General features: G+C 40.2%; 1 protein-coding gene across 1 annotated transcript; it reads left to right on the top strand.

Annotated features, from left to right (window-relative positions):
- The first annotated feature begins 2,779 nt into the window (after positions 1–2,779).
- On the top strand, positions 2,780–13,222 carry CHIA (chitinase acidic). The gene is given in 13 exon segments (XM_064279972.1): positions 2,780–2,813; positions 5,092–5,121; positions 5,905–6,109; positions 7,622–7,675; positions 8,779–8,944; positions 9,977–10,101; positions 10,283–10,406; positions 10,700–10,885; positions 11,808–11,927; positions 12,014–12,159; positions 12,930–12,964; positions 12,967–12,990; positions 12,993–13,222. Coding segments are annotated over 13 exon segments (1,479 nt in total).
- The last annotated feature ends 11,530 nt before the right edge of the window (positions 13,223–24,752 follow it).

Genomic DNA, 24,752 nt, shown 5'->3' with positions numbered 1-24,752 from the left:
AAGGAAGAAGTCTAAGCTGCACTGAAGGCACTAGTGAAAAACAAGGCTCCAGAGATTGACAGAATACCAATTAAGATGTTTCAACTAAAGGATGCAGCGCTGGGAGTGCTCATTCATCTAAGCCAAGAAATTTGGGAGACAGCTACTGGCTAACTGACTGGAAGAGATCCATATTTATGCCTATTCCAAAGAAAGGTGATCCAACCAAGTGTGGAAATTATTGAACAATATCATTAATATCACACGCAAATAAAATCTTGCTGAAGATCATTCAAAAGTGGCTGCAGCAGTGCATTGACAAGGAACTGCAAGAAATTCAAGCTGGATTCAGAAGAGGATGTGGAACCAGGGTTATCATTGCTGATATCAGATGAATCCTGGCTGAAAGCAGAGAATACCAGAAAGATGTTTACCTGTGTTTTACTGCCTATGCAAAGACATTTGACTGCGTGGATAATAACAAACTATGGATGACACTGTGAAGAATGGGAATTCCAGAAAACTTACTTGTGCTCATGAGGAATCTGTACACTGATCAAGAGTCAGTCGTTCAAACAGAACAGGATGATACTTCATGGTTTAAAGTCAGGAAAGGTGTATATCAGAATTGTATCCTTTCGCTATACTTATTCAATCTGTATGCTGAGCAAATAATCCAAGAACCTGGACTATACGAAGAAGAAGGGGGCATCAGGATTGGAGGAAGACACATTAACAACCTACATCATGCAGATGACACAGCCTTGCTTGCTGAAAGTGAAGAGGACTTGAAGCAGTTACTGATGAAGATCAAAGACCACAGCCTTCAGTATGGATTACACCTCAACATGAAGAAAACAAAAATCCTCACAACTGGACCCATAAGCAACCTCACGATAAACGGAGAAAAGATTGAATTTGTCAAAGATTTCATTTTACTTGGATCCATAATCAACACTCATGAAAGCAGCAGTCAAGAAATCAAACAAGGCATTGCACTGGGCAAATCTGCTGGAAAAGGCCTTTTTAAAGTGTTAAAAAGCAAAGATGTCATCTTGAAGACTAAGGCGTGCCTGACTCAAGCCAGGGTGTTTTCAATCACCTCATTCATATTCATGTGAAAGCTGGACAATGAATAAGAAAGACTGAAGAAGAATTGATGCCTTTAAATTATGGTGTTGGGGAAGAATATTAAACATACCATGGACTGCCAGAAGAATGAACAAATCTGTCTTGGAAGAAGTACAGCCAGAATGCTCCTTAGAAGCAAAAATGGTGAAACCACATCTCATATACTTTGGACACATTCTTAGGAGGGATCAGTCCCTGGAGAAGGAGATCATACTTGGTAAAGTAAAGGGTCAGTGAAAAAGAGGGAGACCCTCAACAAGGTGGATGGACACAGTGGCTGCCACAACGAGCTCAGTCATAACAACGATTGTGAGGATGGCACAGGATCAGGCAGTGTTTCATTCTGTTGTACATTGAGTAGCTATGAGTCAGAACTGACTTGATGGCACCTAACAGCAACAACAGTGTTTGTTGGCAGAATTATTTTCAGAATTGAGGTTCCCCCTCATCCCCCATAGAATTTCATCTAGATTCTCTCTAGTCCTGAGAGTGGGAACCAAATGGCCAGGACCTAATTACCACTGGGCGAATGGATACACTTAGCTTTCAAATGAAGCATGCAGAATCCATATGCTCACCAACGGCATTCCAGACGTTGTCACAAGCAGTGCCATATAAGTAGCACAGGCAATAATGACCAGAGTAATTCAGATGAAGGAGAGATCATTGTGATTCAAAGAGAGGATCTGAGCTGACTTTTGAAGGATAGCTAGGATTGGGATAGGCAGTTAGGAAAAAAGGAAGACATTACAGGCAAGGGATGGAAGGATAGCATGAGCAAAGGGCATGCAAGGCGCGTTTAGGAACAATGAAGAGACCATTTTGGGTGAAGAAGACATTTATTATAGCATAGTGGTAATGGATAATGTTTGAAAAGGTAGAGCGGAATTAATTTCAAACAAGTAATTCTAGAAATGGTCCAGTTGCAAATATTTCTATGAAAAGAGATTCTTTTCAATATCACCACTTCATCTCTGTCCATCAGGGACAAGAAATATTTTTTAGCATCTCTTGGATGTAATTTGAAACTATGGAACACTACAGAGTTAGTTCTCGGTGACCTTCGGAGTGAACATTTTGGGAACCACACATTTTTAGATAAAATTATTATATAATCCTGAGTTGATGTCATTCCAAGCCACAGGTGTGCGTAGAGTGCTCAGGCAAGTAGCACCTAAAGAGGAACAGTTTCTTAGGCACTGATTGTACAAATTGCATATGAATAGTTCTATGAAGAAAAAGTATTTAAGAACCACTAAGAACTTCAAAGAGATTTTATTACTTACTTTTCAATAAAGACTGATGCCAGGCATGAAAAACCCACAACATAAAACTTATCCACAGTCTCTAAGTAGATGCTTATCAGCCCTGGTAGTCGTCAAAAGGGCTGTCAAGATGGTCCTTTCCATGCTGATGGTCTCCACCACCCTTTTCAGAGACATCACATTGCTTTGTCTTTGTTGAGCAGGGAGTGTGGTGATGGGAGTGGGAGGGTATGAGTTACAGGCCCTAGGAGTTGAAGAACTCTTGGGCAGGAGCTCTGTTGATTTATTAATTAGCTATGTACACATCTGGGTTAAATGTTTTTCCACTTGGAAGCCCTCATGATAACCAGGAACTCAGATGGTAGGCATAAAAAGCAAATGCAGGCTCTGCTGGTCTGGTTCAGATGGCAACCACGGCAAAGCTTATTCTCCTCACAGGTGAGTTTGTATTCAGAGACAAAGCCTCATTCTCACCTTATTTCTTTTTCTCTCTGGATCTGACATCGTGAAGCAGTGTTCACACTGCAGCTCCGTGCCCTTCTATTCTCTTTCATTGTCATATAGGATTTTGATTTTAATCTTAGAAATCAATAGAGAGATACTCAGGTTTGTTACACATAAACTAATTTAGTTTATTGCAAGATAATCACTGTAAGGCACAAAAGTAAGACCTTAGGACATTCTTTTTAGAGCCGGAGAGTCAGAATTAACAATTATAATTGTGATGTTAGTTCAATGGTTAGAGTTCAAATCTTTAGATTTCAGGCATGTACCTTTTACATGTGGTCTTGAGAGGAAGGCTTGACCATGGTTCAAATTTGGCAGAGGTCTTTTGTAGCTAGGGTCCGAAGTCAGCAGCAGTGGGCAAAATTTCAGCCTACGCCTCTGGCAGGATCTCAGAGTCCAGAGGGTGATATTTTGTCTCTGCCTTCTAACAGTGAGTGAGCAGAAATTCAGGGTTTATATGTGAATTTCTCATCTTGGCTTCATACGATAAGGCCCATTCATGTCTTCCTGCTACATCAAAGACTATTATGTTATATCTTCTCTCCAGGGTTAGAGATTCACCAAATGTCACTTCCTTTCTTCAAGGTTAGAGATAGGGAGGTTGTTTAGATTTACGTATTAAGGTTAGTTTATGAAGATGAACTGTGCTATGTTTTCTTTTATCAAAGCATACTTGGCAAAGTCAACTTTAAGTTTGTTTACATTCTTCATGTGCTTCTATGTCTAAGTTCAGGAATTTTCTAAATAACTTTCTATTGACTTTTTGTGGTTATTGTTAGCTGCTGCTGAGTTGACTTTTAATTCATAGTGACAAAGTAGAACTGCCCCATAGGGTTTTCTAGGCTGTAATCTTTACAGGAACAGATCACCAAGTCTTTCTCCTGTGGAGCCATTGGGTGCATTTGAACTGCCAACTTTTTGGTTAGCAGCCGAGACCTTAACCGTTGAGCTACCAGGGCTCCTTTTCTAATTACCTACAGGTTTTTGATAACTTATAGTTAACGTTAGAAAGCCTCACAAAGGTAGACATATTTCTATTTCTAAGTTCATATTATGAGTGCTTAATAATACATATTTTGCGAGCATAGTAGTGTCTTATGCCTTATGTGATTTGAGAGCATCATAGAAACATACAGAACATTAATCATTTCAAATTTTCAAGAGAATCCTGACATAAACAAATCAGTCTGCCTCTTGCTCTCTTAACATCAGTGAATTCTACTATCATTTCTGCCTTCATTGATCCCACTGGCATCGTCTTAAAAGAAAGGCTAGTTTTCTTCCAGAACTTGTCTTCTGTCTTCTCTTGTTGGGTTGTTCCTTTTTCTCCATTCATCTCTTTCTGCTACACCTCATTTTAGTTTATATTATTTTTATTTACATGTTTGTGCCTTTGGTCTATCTTTTTCAGATATAAAAATCAATAGGAACTGAGATAGTTATTTATATAAGTTATCTTTGTTTTCAGAATTATTTCTCTTTCAACTTCTATTGTCCCACTAAGTTGATAATGTACTATAAAAATGTCCCTGTTAGAAGTTCAAACGTTGATTCTGTAAATGATTTAGAGCCAAATAGTACCCAGAGTTTATTCTTTGCTCTAGAGCTGTAATTTACAAACTTTTTTTAAGCTTCAGAGCCTTTTCCAAATGAAACTTCAAGTTCAATGTGTAAAACATTCAGAGCAGAAATACTCTAGTAGAAACCAGGAAGAGGCCTCTGGACGCTTACCTCATAGCTCCTAGCTCTTCTCTCTCTAAAGGCTCCAGAAGAGTAGTTCAAAAAGGAAGAAAAAAAACTCCTAAAACTGCAGGAGATACTGAATTCATTGCTTTAGAGAATGCTTTGTCGTTTGGAAGGTTGGGCTTGTCCCAGTTCAGGGAGGTAAAGGGTGGATGGATGCATATTCACTGAGTAGAGTGAATTTGGAATAGTTTCAGTAAGTAGATCTTCCATAGACAGTAGACTTCTGACTTTGCATCAATGACATTTCTTTCTGACTTGGAAGGTGGAAGAAGAGGGTGCCCATTTTTGACTAAGAGAAAGGAAGACCATTTACTGAAAAGCCTGCTTTCTGTCATAACCCAAAGTGCCACTGGAGTTGTAACAGTCTATGCCCAAATAGACTGTTATCCAAGGTCTCAGAATTAGATTCCACAGGTTATAGACAATTGACACAGAGTATATGCTTTTTTTCTCTCTCTCTTAGGTCTGGCCCTTCTGCTGAATTGTCAGCTGGGTAAGTCATGGGCTCTATGTTTGACCTCTGACATAATCTTTTCCCACCGTAAACCTCAATACCCTATAAATTACTTCTGTGAAAAATCTCTGCTTTATATATCGCATGAGATTGATTTATATTCCAATACTATTTGCAAAATAACTATTTGTTGTTGTTGTTGTTAGGTGCCGTCGAGTCAGTTCCGACTCATAGCGACCCTATGCACAACAGAACGAAACACTGCCTGGTCCTGCTCCATCCTTACAGTTGTTGTTATGCTTGGGCTCATTGTGGCAGCCACTGTGTCAATCCACCTCGTTGAGGGTCTTCCTCTTTTCCACTCACCCAGTACTTTGCCAAGCATGAAGTCCTTCTCCAGGGACTGATAAATATATCAAGAGATAAACCATACCAGTGAAAGAGAGATAGGTTTAACTTTGGGGGAATCTACTGTTTTAGATTGGGTGTCACTGCTGTCCTCTTCTGTGTGACCATCTGGGAGTTATAAACTTGTGTTAATTGAACTTCACAGGACTACTGGGCATCTTTTCTCAGAAAGTTCCTAGGCTTATCCAAGATCCCCAAATAAATCTGTCATTAAAAATAATCCATCCCAGGTCATTGACCAGTCATCAAGTTAAAATCTTGAAACTTTTCTGCAAGGCTGTTCATACTAACAATTCCCACACAGAGATCAGGCACCAGAGACACAGGGAGGGAAACAAGGGCAGGGCCAAAATTTGCAGCACATTTCAGTGGCTTTTAAATCAGGCCACTGTCCTTCCTCCTTACTCTCCACAGGTTCTGCCTACCTGCTAACATGCTACTTCACCAACTGGGCCCAGTACCGGCCAGGCCTGGGGCGCTTCAAGCCCGATGGCATCGACCCCCACCTCTGTACTCACCTGATCTATGCCTTTGCTGGGATGAGCAACAATGAGATCACAACCATTGAGTGGAATGACGTGACTCTCTATCAAGCTTTCAAAGGTCTGAAAAACAGTAAGAGAAGAGGGAGACATCTAATTTGGTATCTCCTAGGTCAGGACTTCAGAAACATTAATGTGTAAACCAATCACCTGGGGATTTTCTTAAAATGCAAATTCAGATACAGAGGGTCTGAGGTAAAGAAAAAAGCTGCATTTTTAACAAGCTCTGAGGTGGTGCTGTTGCTCCTGGTTCAGGAGTCACACTTGAAGTGGCAAGGATATAGGTAACATAGCATTGTTGTTATTAGGTGCTGTCGAGTCTTTTCCGACTCATAGTGACCCTATGTACAACAAAATGAAACACTGTCTGGTCCTGTGCCATCCTCACCAATGTTGTTTGCTTTTCCCACCACAGATCTCAGATTCCTGTAAGTTATGCATATACAAATTATCTGCTTCATATATAATATGTAATTTATTTATATTCTAATACTACTTTTTGAAAAAATATACCGAGATAAACCGTAGTACCAAAGGAGATTTGCTATCTACTTTACAGACAGATGGGTTTCACTTTGGGGGAATCTACTGTTTTGGATTAGTAGATATTAAAAAATATACATTGGTTCTATTTCTTCCTTTCTGTGTAAATATCTTTTTTGTGACCTAGGAAATTATAAGCCATCATAGCTTCTCCCTGCAGGGAGTAGGAGGCAGAGAATATTAAAAATCACACACAATTTAACCCAAATAAAAAAAAAAATTTTTTTTTTTTTTATCAGAAGGGTTTCATCTATTTTAACAGAGTTTTATTTTCATGTTAAAAAAAAAAGGGCATCTGGTATTCTTTAATTTCTGGTGTTATTCAGGTTAGTCATATCTAGGAGAATGAGGCTACAATCCATTGTTATCCTCAGTAGTGACGTTATCTTGAATGCAGCTACTGGGATTTAAGTTATGATACCTAATAGGATACAAACCCCTTTAAAGTGGTGCTTCTTGAAGAATGGTTATTTGACCACTTGCGTTGGAATCACATGGGGCACCTGAAAAAAATGCCAGTCCTTCTGTCCAACTGAACCAGAATCTCTGGGGGAAGGGCTATAAACCTGAACTCTAAATGTCCTCCTGCCACTGTGACCCTTGCACTTAATTCTTACATACACTGATGTTTAAAACCATTATTCCAGAAAGAGTGTGTAAGTCCAAGCCAATTAGTATTTGTCAATTGTCACAGCAGTTGAGAAAGTAATTATGCTCAAGCAACATTTACCATTTCAACTGATGAAATAGAATAAAAGGCAATTATGCTTAAGTTATATGTATCAAAAATATTGTCAATCATTCATTAAAAAAGAAGTTCCATAATGTAAATTTCCCTAAGAAACCTTGAGTGCTTTTATGATAATGACACAAAGACCTTATGAAGAAAATTTTCAGCAGTTGAGAAAAATTGTTCTATGGCCCGCCCTATCAAGGCAGCAGCAAAATGTATGACCAGGCCTGATTCTAAAGCAATGTTATTTTAAACAGACGAACTTATATAAAATTTGAAACTTCCGTTATATAAAACCTCTATTTTACAGGAGTAACCAGCTGAAAACTCTCTTGGCCATTGAAGGCTGGAACTTTGGAACTGCCCCGTAAGTCCTCTAGCAGAGAGCCATTTGCAAGAGCCCATTGTGAACGCTGTCCCTTTAGGCTTCACAGTCTAAGAGCATTAAGGGTGTGCATTAAGCAAATATGCTAATTTCTGTTTAATATAAACCTTAGTATGCAATAGAATAGGTCGTCAATATGAAATAGAACATAATTTATTTTATATGTTTAAATTTCGATAGATATTCTGGGATCTCATCCACAGAGATTTAGTTACTGAGATTCCAAAGCAACCTCTTCTTAACGTATTTCAAAAGCACAAACCCTGAAGAGGGTGTAGTAGAGCTCCTATCTATTTACATTTTGGGAGAAGAAAAACTCACATAGACCTTTTGGAGGGTACATGAACTTGGGAGATTATTTGGAGAGAGAACACAGAGAGCTGAGTTAATCAAGTGTTCAAAGCAACAAGTGAAACTTGGGAGAAAGATCAGAGTTGGTTGGATAACAAAATAGAGGGAACATAAGGTAGCATGGCTGGGAAGAGTAGTGTTACAAAGTAAGGACAGGAGAAACCAAGAACATGCTTTAGTCTGAGCTGTGGGTCCCAGTGAAGAACTCCAAGGCAGAAATTGCAGAGTTTGAGCTAGAGCCATGGCTCAGAAAATGTGTGTGGTGCCTGGAGGATATCTACTACAGGGGCCAGTGAGGGAGACACATGTCTCGGGAGGGCTGATTATAGAGCATTGGGCCTGGAAGATAAAGAAGAAGGGATGCCTCTGGACAGACCATGCAGCAAGAGAGCAAGATCTGAAAATAAAGTGAGAGGATGAGTGACAATGATGAATTCACAATGAGCTGAAGGTTTCTAGATCAAAAGAAGTAATACAGTTACTTGATTCTCTGAGAACCCTGAACATGCAGCCTCGTGGGAATGTAATGAAGTGAGGAGGCCAGTGGTCTCACCAAGCTTAGCATCAGCTTGAGATGGGGCACATGACAGCATATCAATAGAGAGTGACCTGGGTCCCCAGCGGAAGGTCAGAGGCACAGGCAGGTGTGTGCCATGAACATATGGATAATGTCAACAGTGACAAGACACCTGGCTGCCCTGAGCTTCTCTTCCCCCCTCCTATCTTTTCCCCAGATTCACTGCCATGGTTTCCACTCCTGAAAACCACAAGACTTTCATTGCCTCAGTCATCAAATTCCTTCGTCAGTATGAGTTTGACAGGCTGGACTTTGACTGGGAGTATCCTGGCTCTCGTGGGAGCACTGCTCAGGACAAGTACCTCTTCACCATCCTGGTGCAGGTGAGGAGGGAAGTAACAATCTTTAGGCCACAAAAATCCATGACCCATTCTTTTCAAGAAGCATCTGGGGGTTTCCAGAGTAAAACTAAACCATAATTTAGAATTATAGAATCCTAGCATTGCAAAGATTTTTAGAGATCATGCATTCATTCAACAAGCCTTTAACAATGACAGTGATAGTGATAACTGGCAAATGTTTACTCTGTGCCAGGCAGTATATTCCATGATATTTTACAAACCATAACTCATTTCATCTTCACATAACTCTATGATATATGTACTATAGTTATCATATTTATTTTACAGGTGAAGAAACTAGGTATAGAGAAGTTAAGTAACTTGCCCAACATCACTTAACTAGTATGTGTCAGAACTACCCATTCAGTCTGATTACAGAGTCCATTACTTCTAACCATTACACTAGACTATTATTACTTAGTGCTTACTCTTCACCAGACACTGGGTTAGGTGTGGAGGTAAAGATAAGAATAAGACACACAGTCCTTGGCTTTCAGGAACACACAATCTAAAGGTGGAAGACTGAAAAACAACCAGTACCTTTTGATAAGTGCCGTGATAGAGGTGTCCACAGAGTACAAAAGTGGCACAGACAGAAGGCACCTCATGCTGCTCTAGGGCAGGATCAGAAAGGGCTTCCTAGAGAAAGCGATGCTTGAGCCCAGTTTTGAAAGAAGTTGTGTTAACCAACTAAGTGAAGGAAGGGACTGGCACAAATGACTTATAGACATATATGGGCCAGTAGATGAGTGATGGATGATGAGGCTCCATAGGTGGCTGGAATCAGATCATGTGGGGTCTTGTATATTATGTTACGAAACCTGCATATTAGGTAGCTGTAAAACTGATTCATATTATCTATCCTATCTGCTTTGTAAGATGTCGAGATACTAAGGTAAGATAAACGTGTGAAAGTACTTTGAAAAAGAAAACATCATACGAGCATACATTTACTATTATTTAGGGAGTTGAAAGCAGCTTCTTAGGTGTCCTACTGTGTTTATTACTCTATAGGAAATGCATGAAGCTTTTGAGCAGGAAGCCAAGCAGGCCAATAAGTCCAGGCTGATGATCACCAGTGCGGTAGCTGCTGGTATCTCCAACATCCAGCCTGGCTACGAGATCCCCCAGCTGTCCCAGTGAGTGATGCACCTTATCTTCAAACTCCTGGAGGCATCGCCTATGCAGGGCATACTTGTCCTTGTTCTGTCTTGCTGTTTACAGACCTTGCTTAGGAGGCTTTGGAAGTGGTATCTTTTGCCTGAATGGGTGTAGGAAATGACCATCACAAATAATTTTTAATCCTTTATCCCACTTCAGATACCTGGACTACATCCATGTCATGACCTATGACTTCCATGGCTCCTGGGAGAGCTACACTGGAGAGAACAGCCCCCTCTACAAGTATCCCAGTGACACTCGCACCAACGCTTACCTCAGTGTGGTGAGCCCCTGCCCAGATTCACATGCAGGCCAAGGATGATGTTGTAAATTATGTGGAGATTCAGGGACAAAAATCAACAGAAATTCTGCAAATGTCTCATTTGGACAACTGTCCTTTTAAGTGGCCTATCATATCACATTAACTATAATTTTACCAAAATATTTGGAAAAAACTCTAATTATTCCACCTGTCATTAGCATCTTCAATTTCACCAGTTAGCACAGGGGAATAGTATAACTAAGCATTGGGCCATCAGCTTGGTGAGGCCTCTAGCTGACCTGCTTCCATTGCAGGAATATGCCATGAATTACTGGAAGGATAATGGGGCACCAGCTGAGAAACTCATCGTTGGATTCCCAACCTATGGACACACCTTCATCCTGAGCAACCCCTCCAACACCAGCATTGGTGCCCCCACCTCCAGTGCTGGTCCTGCTGGGCTCTACACCAGGCAGGCTGGATTCTGGGCATACTATGAGGTAGGTGAAAGAACCCTGGTGGTGCAACAGTTAAGTGCTTGGCTACTAAACAAAAGGTTGGAGGTTTGAACTAACCCAGTGACTCCATGAGAGAAAGATCTAGAGATCTGTTCCCATAAAGATTACAGCCTAGGAAGCCCTATGGGGCAGTTCTACTCTATTATGTGGGATCTCTATAAGTCAAAATCAACTCAACAGCCCTAACAACATCAACAACATGAGGTAGGTAGATTGGGCTGCACGGTGTTCTGTGAATTTCATGCCTGGTGCTGGCCAGTAGGCTTATAGTGAGAATTTGCAGAAATCTTGAATGCTCATTCTGTCTCCTATCTACTTTCTTTAAACCCAGAGCATGACTACACTAAGAAACCCTGGTGGTTAAGTGCTTAGTTGCTAACTGAAAAGTCAACGGTTTGAACTCACCAGCCACTCTGTGGGGGAAAGATGTGGCAGTCTGTTTCTGTAAAGATTGCAGCCTTGGAAACCCTATGGGTGATTCTACTCTGTCCTATAGGGTCACTATGAGTTGGAATGGACTCGACTGAAATGGGAGGAGGATCACTCCAATGCTTAAATTGTTTAAATAACTTGTTCATTTACCTAATTCAATACGAAAAGCACTTAATAATGTGCAATATCCCTTCAAGGATAAGAGCACACACTTGAAGTCATTTATATTAGCACACAAGGGAATAAACTAAATATATCTCTCACATTACTGTGGGCTTCAAAGATCAAACACTAAAAGTAGGGACAACATGAGAGTATATGAAAAGCAAATTGACCTCCTTTGCTGCAGATAAAAACTCAATCAGAAAACCTCAATTGGAGACATGAAAGAAAAAAAAATCAAAGAGCAAGTGTATGTTTTTCTTTCATAGCAGTTATATTTAACAGATTTTAATTTGTTGACTTTTTAAAGATCTGTACCTTTCTGAAAAATGGAGCCACTCAGGAATGGGAGGCCTCTCAGGAGGTGCCTTACACCTATCAGGGCAACAAGTGGGTTGGCTATGACAACATCAAGAGCTTCAATATCAAGGTAAAGTCAGCCCCTCAGGCATGGTGAGGTCCCAGCTCTGAGCCCCAGGAAATAAAATGACTTCTGTTGTCTTCTGTGCTTGAAAGGCTCAATGGCTTAAGCAGAACAACTTTAGAGGTGCCATGGTCTGGGCTATTGACCTGGATGACTTCAGTGGTACTTTCTGTAACCAGGGCGAGTTCCCTCTGATCTCAACTCTGAAGTATGCCCTTGGCCTGCAGAATACAAGTAAGTGACAGCAGGGGAAACCCAGGACATAGAAATACTCCTTCTGCAACTCAAAAGACACTCCTCACTTGTTCCCACTCCCAGTGCCTGGGGCACTTCTTCCCATCTTACCTCACTGCTCTTGCCCTTCTGAGAGACAGGTACTGCATTCTGCCCCTACCCCTGAACTTCCATGATAAGAGCTTTTTGCTCTTATGGGAAACCAGCTCCATTTGAGTAGGTTTTCTAGGTCTGCTAAGTCTTAAAGGTATAGAAGAGCCTCCAGAAATCAATGACCACGGAATGCATGCTAACCTTCATAAGCATCTAGTTCTGTACAAAATCTCTTATAAAAATTCTCTCTCTGCCCTTCTAGAGGAGATTTAACAAGAAATCCTCACCTATGCTCACATATTTCTAATCTGTAATTCAGAGTAAGTACCAACTTCCTAACTTTTTTCCAGCAGTCTCAGAGACTTCCTCTTAGAGCCCATTTGCTCACCACTTATACCCAGATCCTAGAAAGGTCTTTTGCACGTACTGGGTGCTCAGTAAATATTTTTTGAATGATTTAGACAGTATCAAGGGAAGAAAGAACTTTTATATAAAGCCAGGCTGGCTTGAAATCACAGCTTTTTAAAAATTCCTGCATATGGAGCCCTCAGTTTCAAGGATCCAGAAGCTAACTGTACCTCGACTCCAGACCCCTGTCTCCTTCCAGATCTCTTTGCCTTTGGGCAAAGCTCTGAGCCTCTACCGGGCTCACCAGTCTGCTCTTTGTGTTGTATGTTTCAGATTGCACCCCCCAGCTCAGCCCATTGCCCCTATAACACTTCCGGCAGCAGAAGCAGCAGCTCTGGGGCAGTGGATTCTGTGCTGGCAAAGCCAAGAGGCTGTACCCTGTGGCTAATAACAGCAATGCCTTCTGGCACTGCCTGAATGGACTCACATACCAGCAACAGTGCCAGGCCATGCTTGTCTTTGACACCAGCTGTGATTGCTGCAACTGGGCATACACCCAACCTGTGCCCCAATTCCCTACACTTCTCAAAAGTCTCCTTTGCTTAGGACATCTTACTGCTGCCTAGAGCTCTGCAATAAAATCCAACACTAAAACATGAGCGTCATTGATTTTATGTGATTTGGGTGGTGTTACAGGTTGAATTGTGTCCCCCCAAACCATGTGTTGGGGTCCTGATTCCTAAACCTGTGGATGTAATCCCATTTGGAAATAGGGTTTTCCTGCTGTGTTAATAAGGTCATACCAGTGTAAGGTGTGTCCTAAACCTAACTACTTCTGAGTTATAAAAAGCAGATTAGACACAAAGACAGTCAAACCCAAGTGGTAGGGGAACGATAGATACCACATGAAGGTCTCCAAGGAACCAAGGAACACTGGGGCTACAGGAGCTGAAAGAGACAAGGTTTTTACCCCCAGAAAAGACAGTAAGACACCCTTCCCTTAAAGCCGGTGACTTGAATTTGGACTTCCAGCCTCCGGAACTAAGAAAATACATTTTTGTTCTTTTAAGTTACCCACTCACGGTATTTGTATTACAGAAGCACTAGGGAGCTAAGACAGGTGGATGGACAACTTGTCTAGATGTGAAAACACAGGTCGTGCACATAGGAGTAAAGGGACAAAGAAGAGTGTGGGATGAAGTGGTGGAGCCAAGAGCCCTATAGACTTCTGGCTGCTGGAATTGATCTGTATGAAGTTGGAGTCTGTGAGGAGGAAATGTTTGAATGTTGGGCTCATGGATGGAATGAGGACCTGAAGAGGATAGGTCTGTAGTCTGGTGACTGTCCTCAGGGAGGAACCAGAGTGATTCCATAACACCTGGGGGCACAGGCAGTATGCCTGGCTCGCCCAAGGAATGGGAGCTCAGGGCATTACCTCCACTTGGCAGCTTTGGGAAGATCTGTGTACTGGATTCCTTTTGGGGTATCCACCCAGCCCATGGGCCAATAATGTCCCAACCTCTGGGGTAGTCACCAGCTGCTGTGTTAGTACTACAAGATCCCCTTCCCTTAGGTTACCTGATTGACTGGGGTGGACATCAGACTCGAGAGGGCCAATCAGATTACCACACCTTGGAATTTGCAATTGAGATCAAAGAATTGCCTGTCAGTCCTGAGAGTAGCTGGGTCTGTAATATGTAGGTTCAGGAGCTGTATTGAGGCCATATTTGCCACGAGGTCTGGGGAGAAGGAAAAGCTGCTTGGATGCAGAACAAGAAGACTAAAGCAGACCTGCAAAGAAAAGCCACCAAGCAAGATGAACAGAGAAAGAGCACTTATCAATGGCTTTCAAATGGCTGATTCCAGTATCCCTCCTGAGGCCAGATGTATTTCTGCCTTTGGGTTCTATGAAACACCGTTATAATCATATAGTAAATTCCCCTGTGCTGCTTAAGCTTACTCAAGTTTGTTTCACTTGTTTGCAACTGCAAAGACCCTAGCTAATACAATCAGAAAACAATGAGTAATATGTATTTTTTTCTGGCATGCTTACTATGTGCCAGACTCAGTTCTAAGCATTTTGCATGTATTTTCTTCATTTAATCCTCAGAGGAACCTTATGAGGTGAGGCGCAGAGGGGTTGGGAAGCCTACTCAACATCACACAGTTACTACATTGCAGAGCTAGGTTCAAACCCCAGGAGTCTGGCTCCAGAGCTCACAGACTTAACTCTTATGTTTTACAGCTTGCCTTGACACACACATATCAGTGTTCTTGCAGAAGGTGACAGCACTGGTGACAGTGGTAAGGCACACACAGGTTTCTGGATAATGACTATTCATCCATTAACTCACAACCTTTATTGTTTATTGTGTGCCAGATAATGCTCTAGGGAGCACAGTAGTGGTTCAGCAGTAGAATTCTCACCTCCCATGCAGGAGACCCAGGTTTGACTTCTGGCCATTGTACCTCATGCATAGCCCACCACCCCTCTGTCAGTGGAGGACTGTGTGTTGCTATGTTGCTGAACAGGTTTCAGTGGAGCTTCCAGATTAAGACAGACTAGAAAGAAAGGCCTGGTGATCTCTCCCAAAATCAGTCAGTGAATGCCTTATGGATCACAATGGTCCAATTCCCAAATGATCACGGGGATGTCACAGAACCAGGTAATGTCTCATCCCATTGTGAATGGGGTTGCTATCAGTCAGGGGCTGACTCAACTGCAGCTAATAACAGTAAAGTCCTAGGACATGAAGACAAAGTGGTAAATAAAACAAAGACTGCACTCTCATGGAGATTATACTTTGCTGGTGGGGGAATTAAACAATAAATAAGTAAAGAAATGGGAAAAATTGAACAGTGATAGAAAGTAAACAGGGAGGAGGCTACTTTAGCTTAAGCAGTCCAAGAAATCCTCTCTCAAAGGTCCCATATGAAGTTGGCCTTAACATTCAAGAAGAGCCAGCCATCTTGAGATCTGGGAAAATAGTACTTCAGACAGAAGATGCAGCAAGTGCAGTCCTTATGATGGAAATGAATTTGACATGTTAGTAAAAAAGGAGACGAGTGTTACCATGAGGTGGTGAGAACAAAAAAATAGGCAGGGTTAGATCAGGGAAGAACACGCTCAGCATTTCTCGAGCTGAAATAACTGAAGAAAACTTCAAGCTTCGAATTGCAATAGAGAAAATATTGAATAATGCCGGAAGCATCAAAAGAAGATGGAAAGAATACATAGTCACAGTACCAAAAATAGGTCAACATTCACTCATTTCAGGAGGTAGCATATGATCAAGAACCCATGGTGCCGAAGGAAGAAGTCCAAGCTGCACTGAATACACTGGCGAAAAACAAGGCTCCAGGAATTGACAGAATACCAACTGAGATGTTCCAACAAATGGATACAGCTCTGGAAGTGTACACTTGTCTATGCTAAGAAATTTGGAAGACAGTTACCAGGACAATTGACTGGAAGAGATCCATATTTGTACCCATTCCAAAGAAAGGTAAAACAACTGAGTAGAAATTATTGAACAATATCGTTAGTATCACACAGAAGTTACATTTTGCTGAAAATCATTCTAAAGTGGTCTCAGCAGTATATCAACAGTGAACTGCCAAAAATTTAAGCTAGGTTCAGAAGAGGACATGGAACAAAGGATATCACTGCTGATGTCAGATGGATCTTGGCCAAAAGTAGAAAATACAAAAAAGATGTTTACCTGTGTTTTATTGACTATGCAAAGGCACTCGGCTGTGTGGGTCATAACAAATTATGGATAACATTGCGAAGAATGGGAATTCCAAAGCGCTTAATTGTGATCATGAGGAACCTGTACATAGATCAAGAGGCAGTCATTCAAGCAGAACAAGGAGATATTGCGTGGTTTAAAGTCAGGAAAGGTGTGTGTCAGGGTTGTATCCTTTCACTGCACTTAGTCAATCTGTATGCTGAGCAAATAATCTGAGAAACTGAACTATATGAAGAAGAACGGGGCATCAAGACTGGAGGAAGACTCATTAACAACCCGCGTTATGCAGATGACACAACCTTGCTTGCTGAAAGTGAAGAGGACTTGAAGCACTTACTGATGAAGATCAAAGACTAGAGCCTTCTGTATGGATTGCACCTCAACATAAAGAAAATAAAACTCCTCACAACTGGGCGAATAAGCAACGTTATGATAAACAGAGAAAAGTTGAAGTCAAGGATTTCATTTTATTAGGATTCATAATTAAAGTACATGGAAGCAGCAGTCAAGAAATCAAACAATCTATTGCATTGGGCAACTACGCTGCAAAAGACCTCTTTAAAGTGTTAAAAAGCAAAGGTGCCACTTTGAGGACTAAGGTGCGCCTGACTCAAGCCATGTATTTTCAACTGCTTCATATATTCAAGAGCTGGACAATGAATAAGGAAGACCGAAGAAGGATTGATGCCTTTGAGCTATGGTGCTAGTGAAGAATACTGAATATACCAGGGGCTGCCAGAAGAACAAACACATCTGTTACTGGAAGAAGTACAGCCAGAATGCTCCTTGGGAGCAAGGATGGTGAGACCTCATCTCACATACTCTGGACGTGTTATCAGGAGGGACCAGTCCCTGGAGAAGGATATCATACTTGGTAGAGGGTCAGAGAAAAAGAGGAAGACCCTCAACAAGGTGGATTGACACAGTGGCTGCAACAATGGGCTCAAGCACAGCAACGATTATGAGGATGGCACAGGGCTGGGCAGTGTTTCAGTGTGTTGCACATACGGTCACTATGAGTGTTAACCAACTCGATAGTACCTAACAACAATGACAGATCATGCTAGGTCTTGAAATATGGTTAAAAGTTTGGATTTTAGTGTGAGCTGGGAAGATATTGGAAGGTTATAAGCAGGGATGGGTGACAATCTAAATTCCGCATCGACAAGAGGAGGCTGGAATAGGGGTAAAGAAGATGGGAAGATAACACTCACAATGATTGTATCTGATGGATTGACCCCTGAGCACTTATGTGACACTCCTTGAAGCTCGAAGTCGTAGATGTGGGGGCTAGTGTCTTTAATGGGCAAGTAAAGGTAAGAGTATGTTATTCATTGCTGGATAGTATTCCTTTGTAAAGTAAAAAAAAAAATTTTTAACTTTTTTTTGAGATAATTGTAAATTCACTTGTAGTTGAAAGAAATAATACAGAGAGATTCCCACATATCCTTTACCCAGTTTCCCCCAACGGTAGCATCTGGCAAAGCTATAGTATGTTTATCACAACCAGGATATTGACGTTGATATAATGAAGACACAAGGACATTTCCATCACTCATAAGGATTTTTCGTGTTGTGCTTTTATAGCCTTCCTCTACCCCCCTCCCCACCCCAACTGTCCTTAGCCCCTAGCAACCACTAATCTGTTCTCCATTTTATAATTTTGTCATTTCAAGAATGTTATATAAATAGAATCATATGGTATGTAACTTTTTAAGATGGCTTTTTTTACTCAGCAAAGAACTCTGCTTTTACAAAGTACTCTGTACTTCTTTTATAAAGTGAAGCATGCTTTTATTACACAAATAATTATATTTTACATGTAGTCAGGTAACTTTTAAAACTAATTCTATATTCCTTTGGTAAAGTGCAAAAGGCTTTTATTTCATAAATACCAAACCAATAAAAAACCAAAACCAAACCCATTGCCATTGAGTCAATACTGACTTATAGCGACCCTATAAGACAGAGTAGAACTGCCCCAAAATGTTTCCAAGAAGCAGCTGGTGGATTTGAACTATCGACCTTTTGGTTAGCAGCCATAGTTCTTAATCACTGCGCCCCCAGGGCTCCAAATACCAAACTAGTTGCCATCAAGTCAATTCTAACTCAAGGCGGCCCCATGTGTTTCAGACTAGAACTGTGCTTCAACAAGTTTTCAATGACTGTGATCTTTCAGAAATAGATCTCCAGGTCTGTCTTCTGAGGTGGACTCTGGGTAGATTCAAACCACCAACCTTTCAGTAAGTAGCTGAGTGCATAACCATTTGCACTACGCGGGAACTTGGAATAACCATGCCTAATTTTTGTTTTATAAATTTGATTTTTTTTCTTTTTCACGTAACAGGGTATAGTTTTATATGGCCCTGTCTGAGAAACTCAAAGTGCTTCATGAACCTAATTTGTAGACACCCTCTAAGAACACCAGCCAAAATTTGGTTAAATTTGGCTGATTTGTTATATTTCAGTTCAGTTTATTTATTTATTTTTTAAATAATTTTTATTGTGCTTTAAGTGAACGTTTACAAATCAAGTCAGTCTGTCACATAGAAGCTTATATACACCTTACTACATACTCCCATTTACTCTCCCTCTAATGAGTCAGCCCTCTCCCTTCTTCCAGTCTCTCCTTTTGTGAGCGTTTTGCCAATTTCCAACCCCCTCTACCCTCCCATCTCCCCTCTAGACAGGAGATGCCAATACAGTCTCAAGTGTCCACCTGATACAAGTAGCTCACTCTTCATCAGCATCTCTCTCCAGCCAATTGTCCAGTCCCTTCCATGTCTAAGGAGTAGTCTTCGGGAATGGTTCCTGTCCTGGGCCAACAGAAGGTTTGGGGACCATGACCACTGGGATTCTTCTAGTCTCAGTCAGACCATTAAGTCTAGTCTTTTTATGAGAATTTGGGGCCTGCATCCCACTGTTCTCTTGCTCCCTCAGGAGTTCTCTGTTGTGTTCCCTGTAGGGGCAGTCATCAGTTGTGGCCGGGCACCATCTAGTTCTTCTGGTCTCAGGATGATGTAAGTCTCTAGTTCTTGTGGTCCTTTCTGTCTCGGGCTCATAGTTATCGTGTGACCTTGGTGTTCTTCATTCTCCTTTGATCCAGATGGGTTGAGACCAATTGATGCATCTTAGATGGCTGCTTGTTAGCATTTAAGACCCCAGACGCCACACTTCAAAGTGGGGTGCAGAATGTTTTCATAATAGAGTTTATTATGCCAATCGACTTAGAAGTCCCCTGAAGCCATAGTCCCCAAACCCCCGCCCTTGCTCCACTGGCCTTCGAAGCTTTCAGTTTATCCCGGAAACTACTTTGCTTTTGGTCTAGTCCAGTTGAGCTGGCCTTCCCTGTATTGAGTATTGTCCTTCCCTTCACCTAAAGTAGTTCTTAACTACTAACTAATCAGTAAATAACCCTCTCCCACCCTCCCTGCCTCCCACCTCTCGTAACCACAAAAGAATGTGTTCTTCTCAGTTTATACTATTTCTCAAGAACTTGTAATAGTGGTCTTATACAGTATTTGTCCTTTTGCGTCTGACTAATTTTACTCAGCGTAATGCCTTCCAGGTTCCTCCGTGTTATGAAATGTTTCACAGATTCGTCACTGTTCTTGATCGATGCGTAGTATTCCATTGTGTGAATACACCATAATTTATTTAACCATTCATCAATCGATGGACACCTTGGTTGCTTCCAGCTTTTTGCTATTGTAAACAGGGCTGCAATAAACATGGGTGTGCATATATCTGTTCGTGTAAAGGCTCTTATTTCTCTAGGGTATATTCCGAGGAGTGGGATTTCTGGGTTGTATGGTAGTTCTATTTCTAACTGTTTAAGATAACCCCAGATAGATTTCCAAACTGGTTGTACCATTTTACATTCCTGCCAGCAGTGTATAAGAGTTCCAATCTCTCCGCAGCCCCTCCAACATTTATTATTTTGTGTTTTTTACATTAATGCCAGTTTTTTTGGAATGAGATGGAATCTCATTGTAGTTTTAATTTGCATTTCTCTAATGGCTAATGATCGAGAGCATTTTCTCATGTATCTGTTAGCTGCCTGAATATCTTCTTTAGTGAAGTGCGTGTTCATATCCTTTGCCCACTTTTTGATTGGGTTGTTTGTCTTTTTGTGGTTGAGTTTTAACAGAATCATATAGATTTTAGAGATCAGGGCGTGGTCAGAGACGTCATAGCTGAAAATTTTTTCCCAATCTGTAGGTGGTCTTTTTACTCTTTTGGTGAAGTCTTTAGATGAGCATAGGTGTTTGATTTTTAGCAGCTCCCAGTTATCTGGTTTCTCTTCGTCATTTTTGATAATCTTTTGTATTCTGTTTATGCCTCTATTAGGGCTCCTAACATTGTCCCTATTTTTTCTTCCATGATCTTTATCGTTTTAGTCTTTATGTTTAGGTCTTTGATCCACTTGGGGTTAGTTTTTGTGCATGGTGTGAGGTATGGGTCCTGTTTCATTTTTTTGCAAATGGATATCCAGTTATGCCAGCACCATTTGTTAAAAAGACTATCTTTTCCCCAATTAACTGACACTGGGCCTTTGTCAAATATCAGCTGCTCATACGTGGATGGATTTATATCTGGGTTCTCAATTCTGTTCCACTGGTCTATGTGCCTGTTGTTGTACCAGTACCAGGCTGTTTTGACTACTGTGGCTGTATAATAGGTTCTGAAATCAGGTAGAGTGAGGCCTCCCACTTTCTTCTTCTTTTTCAGTAATGCTTTACTTATCCGAGGCTTCTTTCCCTTCCATATGAAGTTGGTGATTTGTTTCTCCATCACATTAAAAAATGTCATTGGAATTTGGATCGGAAGTGCATTGTATGTATAGATGGCTTTTGGTAGAATAGACATTTTTACTATGTTAAGTCTTCCTATCCATGAGCAAGGTATGTTTTTCCACTTATGTAGGTCCCTTTTAGTTTCTTGCACTAGTACTTTGTAGTTTTCTTTGTACAGGTCATTTACATCTTTGGTAAGATTTATTCCTAAGTATTTTATCTTCTTGGGGGCTACTGTGAATGGTATTGATTTGGTGATTTCCTCTTCAATGTTCTTTTTGTTGATGTAGAGGAATCTAAGTGATTTTTGTATGTTTATCTTATAACCTGAGACTCTGCTGAATTCTTCTATTAGTTTCAGTAGTTTTCTGGAGGATTCCTTAGGGTTTTCTGTGTATAAGATCATGTCATCTGCAAATAGAGATAATTTTACTTCTTCCTTGCCAATTGGGATGCCCTTTATTTCTTTGCCTAGCCTAATTGCTCTGGCTAGGACCTCTAGCACAATGTTGAATAAGAGCAGTGATAAAGGGCATCCTTGTCTGGTTCCCGTTCTCAAGGGAAATGCTTTCAGGTTCTCTCCATTTAGAGTGATGTTGGCTGTTGGCTTTGTATAGATGCCCTTTATTATGTTGAGGAATTTTCCTTCAATTTCTATTTCGGTGAGAGTTTTTATCATAAATGGGTGTTGGACTTTGTCGAATGCCTTTTCTGCATCAATTGATAAGATCATGTGGTTTTTGTCTTTTGTTTTATTTATATGGTGGATTACATTAACGGTTTTTCTAATATTAAACCAACCTTGCATACCTGGTATAAATCCCACTTGGTCGTGGTGGATTATTTTTTTGATATATTGTTGAATTCTATTCGCTAGAATTTTGTTGAGGATTTTTGCATCTATGTTCATGAGGGATATAGGTCTGTAATTTTCTTTTTTTGTGATATCTTTACCTGGTTTTGGTATCAGGGATATGGTGGCTTCCTAGAATGAGTTAGGTAGTATTCCATCATTTTGTATGCTTTGAAATAGCTTTAGTAGTAGTGGTGTTAACTCTTTTCTGAAAGTTTGGTAGAACTCTGCAGTGAAGTCATCCGGGCCAGGGCTTTTTTTTTGTTGGGAGTTTTTTGATTACCTTTTCAATCTCTTTTTTTGTTCTGGTCTATTTAGTTGTTCTACTTCTGATTGTGTTAGTTTCGGTAGGTAGTGTTTTTCTAGGAATTCATCCATTTCTTCTAGGTTTGCAAATTTGTTAGAGTACACTTTTTCATAATAATCTGATATGATTCTTTTAATTTCAGTTGGGTCTGTTGTGATATGGCCCATCTCGTGTCTTATTTGGGTTATTTGTTTCCTTTCCCGTATTTCTTTTGTCAGTCTGGACAATGGTTTATCGATTTTGTTAATTTTTTCAAAGAACCAGCTTTTGGCTTTGTTAATTCTTTCAGTTGTTTTTCTGTTCTCTAATTCATTTAGTTCAGCTCTAATTTTTATTATTTGTTTTCTTCTGGTGCCTGATGGGTTCTTTTTTTGCTCACTTTCTATTTGTTCAAGTTGTAGGGACAGTTCTCTGATTTTGGCTCTTTCTTCTTTTTGTATGTGTACATTTATCGATATAAATTGACCTCTGAGCACTGCTTTTGCTGTGTCCCAGAGGTATTGATAAGAAGTGTTTTCATTCTCATTGCATTCTATGAATTTCTTTATTCCCTCCTTAATGTCTTCTATAACCCAGTCTTTTTTCAGGAGGGTACTGTTCAGTTTCCAAGTATTTGATTTCTTTTCCCTGACTTTTCTGTTATTGATTTCCACTTTTATGGCCTTGTGGTCTGAGAAGATGCTTTGTAATATTTCGATGTTTTGGATTCTGCAAAGGTTTGTTTTATGACCTAATATGTGATCTATTCTAGAGAATGTCCCATGTGCACTAGAAAAAAAAGTATATTTTGCAGCTGTTGGGTGGAGTGTTCTGTATAGGTCTATGAGGTCAAGTTGGTTGATTGTAGCAATTAGGTCTTCCGTGTCTCTATTGAGCTTCTTACTGGAAGTCCTATCCTTCTCCAAAAGTGGTGTGTTGTAGTCTCCTACTATAATTGTGGAGGTGTCTATCTCACTTTTCAGTTCTGTTAAAGTTTGTTTTATGTATCTTGCAGCCCTGTCATTGGGTGCATAAATATTTAATATGGTTATATCTTCATAGTCAATTGTCCCTTTAATCATTATGTAGTGTCCTTCTTTATCCTTTGTGGTGTATTTAACTTTGAAGTCTATTTTGTCAGAAATTAATATTGCTACCCCTGCTTTTTTTTGATTGTCGTTTGCTTGATGTATTTTTTTCCATTCTTTGAGTTTTAGTTTGTTTGTGTCTCTAAGTCTAAGGTGTGTCTCTTGTAGGCAGCATATAGACGGATCGTGTTTCTTTATCCAGTCTGAGACTCTCTGTCTCTTTATTGGTGCATTTAGTCCATTTACATTCAGCGTAATTATAGATAAGTATGTGTTTAGTGCTGTCATTTTGATGCCTTTTTGTGTGTGTTGTTGACGATTTCATTTTTCCACTTACTTTTTTGTGCTGAGACATTTTTCTTTGTAAATTGTGTGTTCCTCATTTTCATAGTAGTCGAATTTATGTTTGCTGAGTCCTTATGTTTTTCTTGGTTTTTATTTTGAGTTATGGAATTGTTAGACCTCTTTGTGGTTACCTTAATATTTGCCCCTATTTTTCTAAGTGAAAACCTAAGTTTTATCATCCTATGTCACCCTGTTTTCCTCTCCATATGGCAATTCTATGCCTCCCGTATTTAGTCCCTCTTTTTGATTATTGTGATCTTTTACATAATGACTGCGATGATTCCCTGCTTTGAGCATTTTTTTCTTTTTAAAATTAATCTTAATTTGTTTTTATGATTTCCCTATTTGAGTTGATATCAGGATGTTCTGTTCTGTGTCTTTGGGTTGTGTTGTTATCTGATGTTATTGATTTTCTGACCAATTTCCTTTAATATTTCTTGTAGCTTTGGTTTGGTTTTTGCAAATTCTCTAAGCTTGTGTTTATCTGTAAATGTTTTAATTTCACCTTCATATTTGAGAGAGAGTTTTGCTGGATATATGATCCTTGGCTGGCAGTTTTTCTCCTTCAGTGCTCTGTATATGTCATCCCATTGCCTTCTTGACTGCATGGTTTCTGCTGAGTAGTCTGAACTTATTCTTATTGATTCTCCTTTGTAGGAGACCTTTCTTTTATCCCTGACTGCTTTTAAAATTTTCTCTTTATCTTTGGTTTTGGCAAGTTTGATGATAATATGTCTTGGTGTTTTTCTTTTTGGATCAATCTTAAATGGGGTTCTATGAGCATCTTGGATAGATATCCTTTTGTCTTTCATGATGTCAGAGAAGTTTTCTGCCAACAGATCTTCAGCTATTCTCTCTGTATTTTCTGTTATCCCTCCTTGTTCTGGAACTCTAATCACACACAAGTTATTCTTCTTGATAGAGTCCCACATGATTCTTAGGGTTTCTTCATTTTTTTAAATTCTTTTATCTGATTTTTCTTCAATTATATTGATGTCAATTGCCTTATCCTCCAACTCCCCCTCTCTGCATTCCA

Source organism: Loxodonta africana, chromosome 3 (assembly GCF_030014295.1).
Source record: "Loxodonta africana isolate mLoxAfr1 chromosome 3, mLoxAfr1.hap2, whole genome shotgun sequence".
Lineage (NCBI taxonomy): Eukaryota > Metazoa > Chordata > Mammalia > Proboscidea > Elephantidae > Loxodonta > Loxodonta africana.
This window is presented reverse-complemented; position numbering and strand designations above follow the sequence as displayed.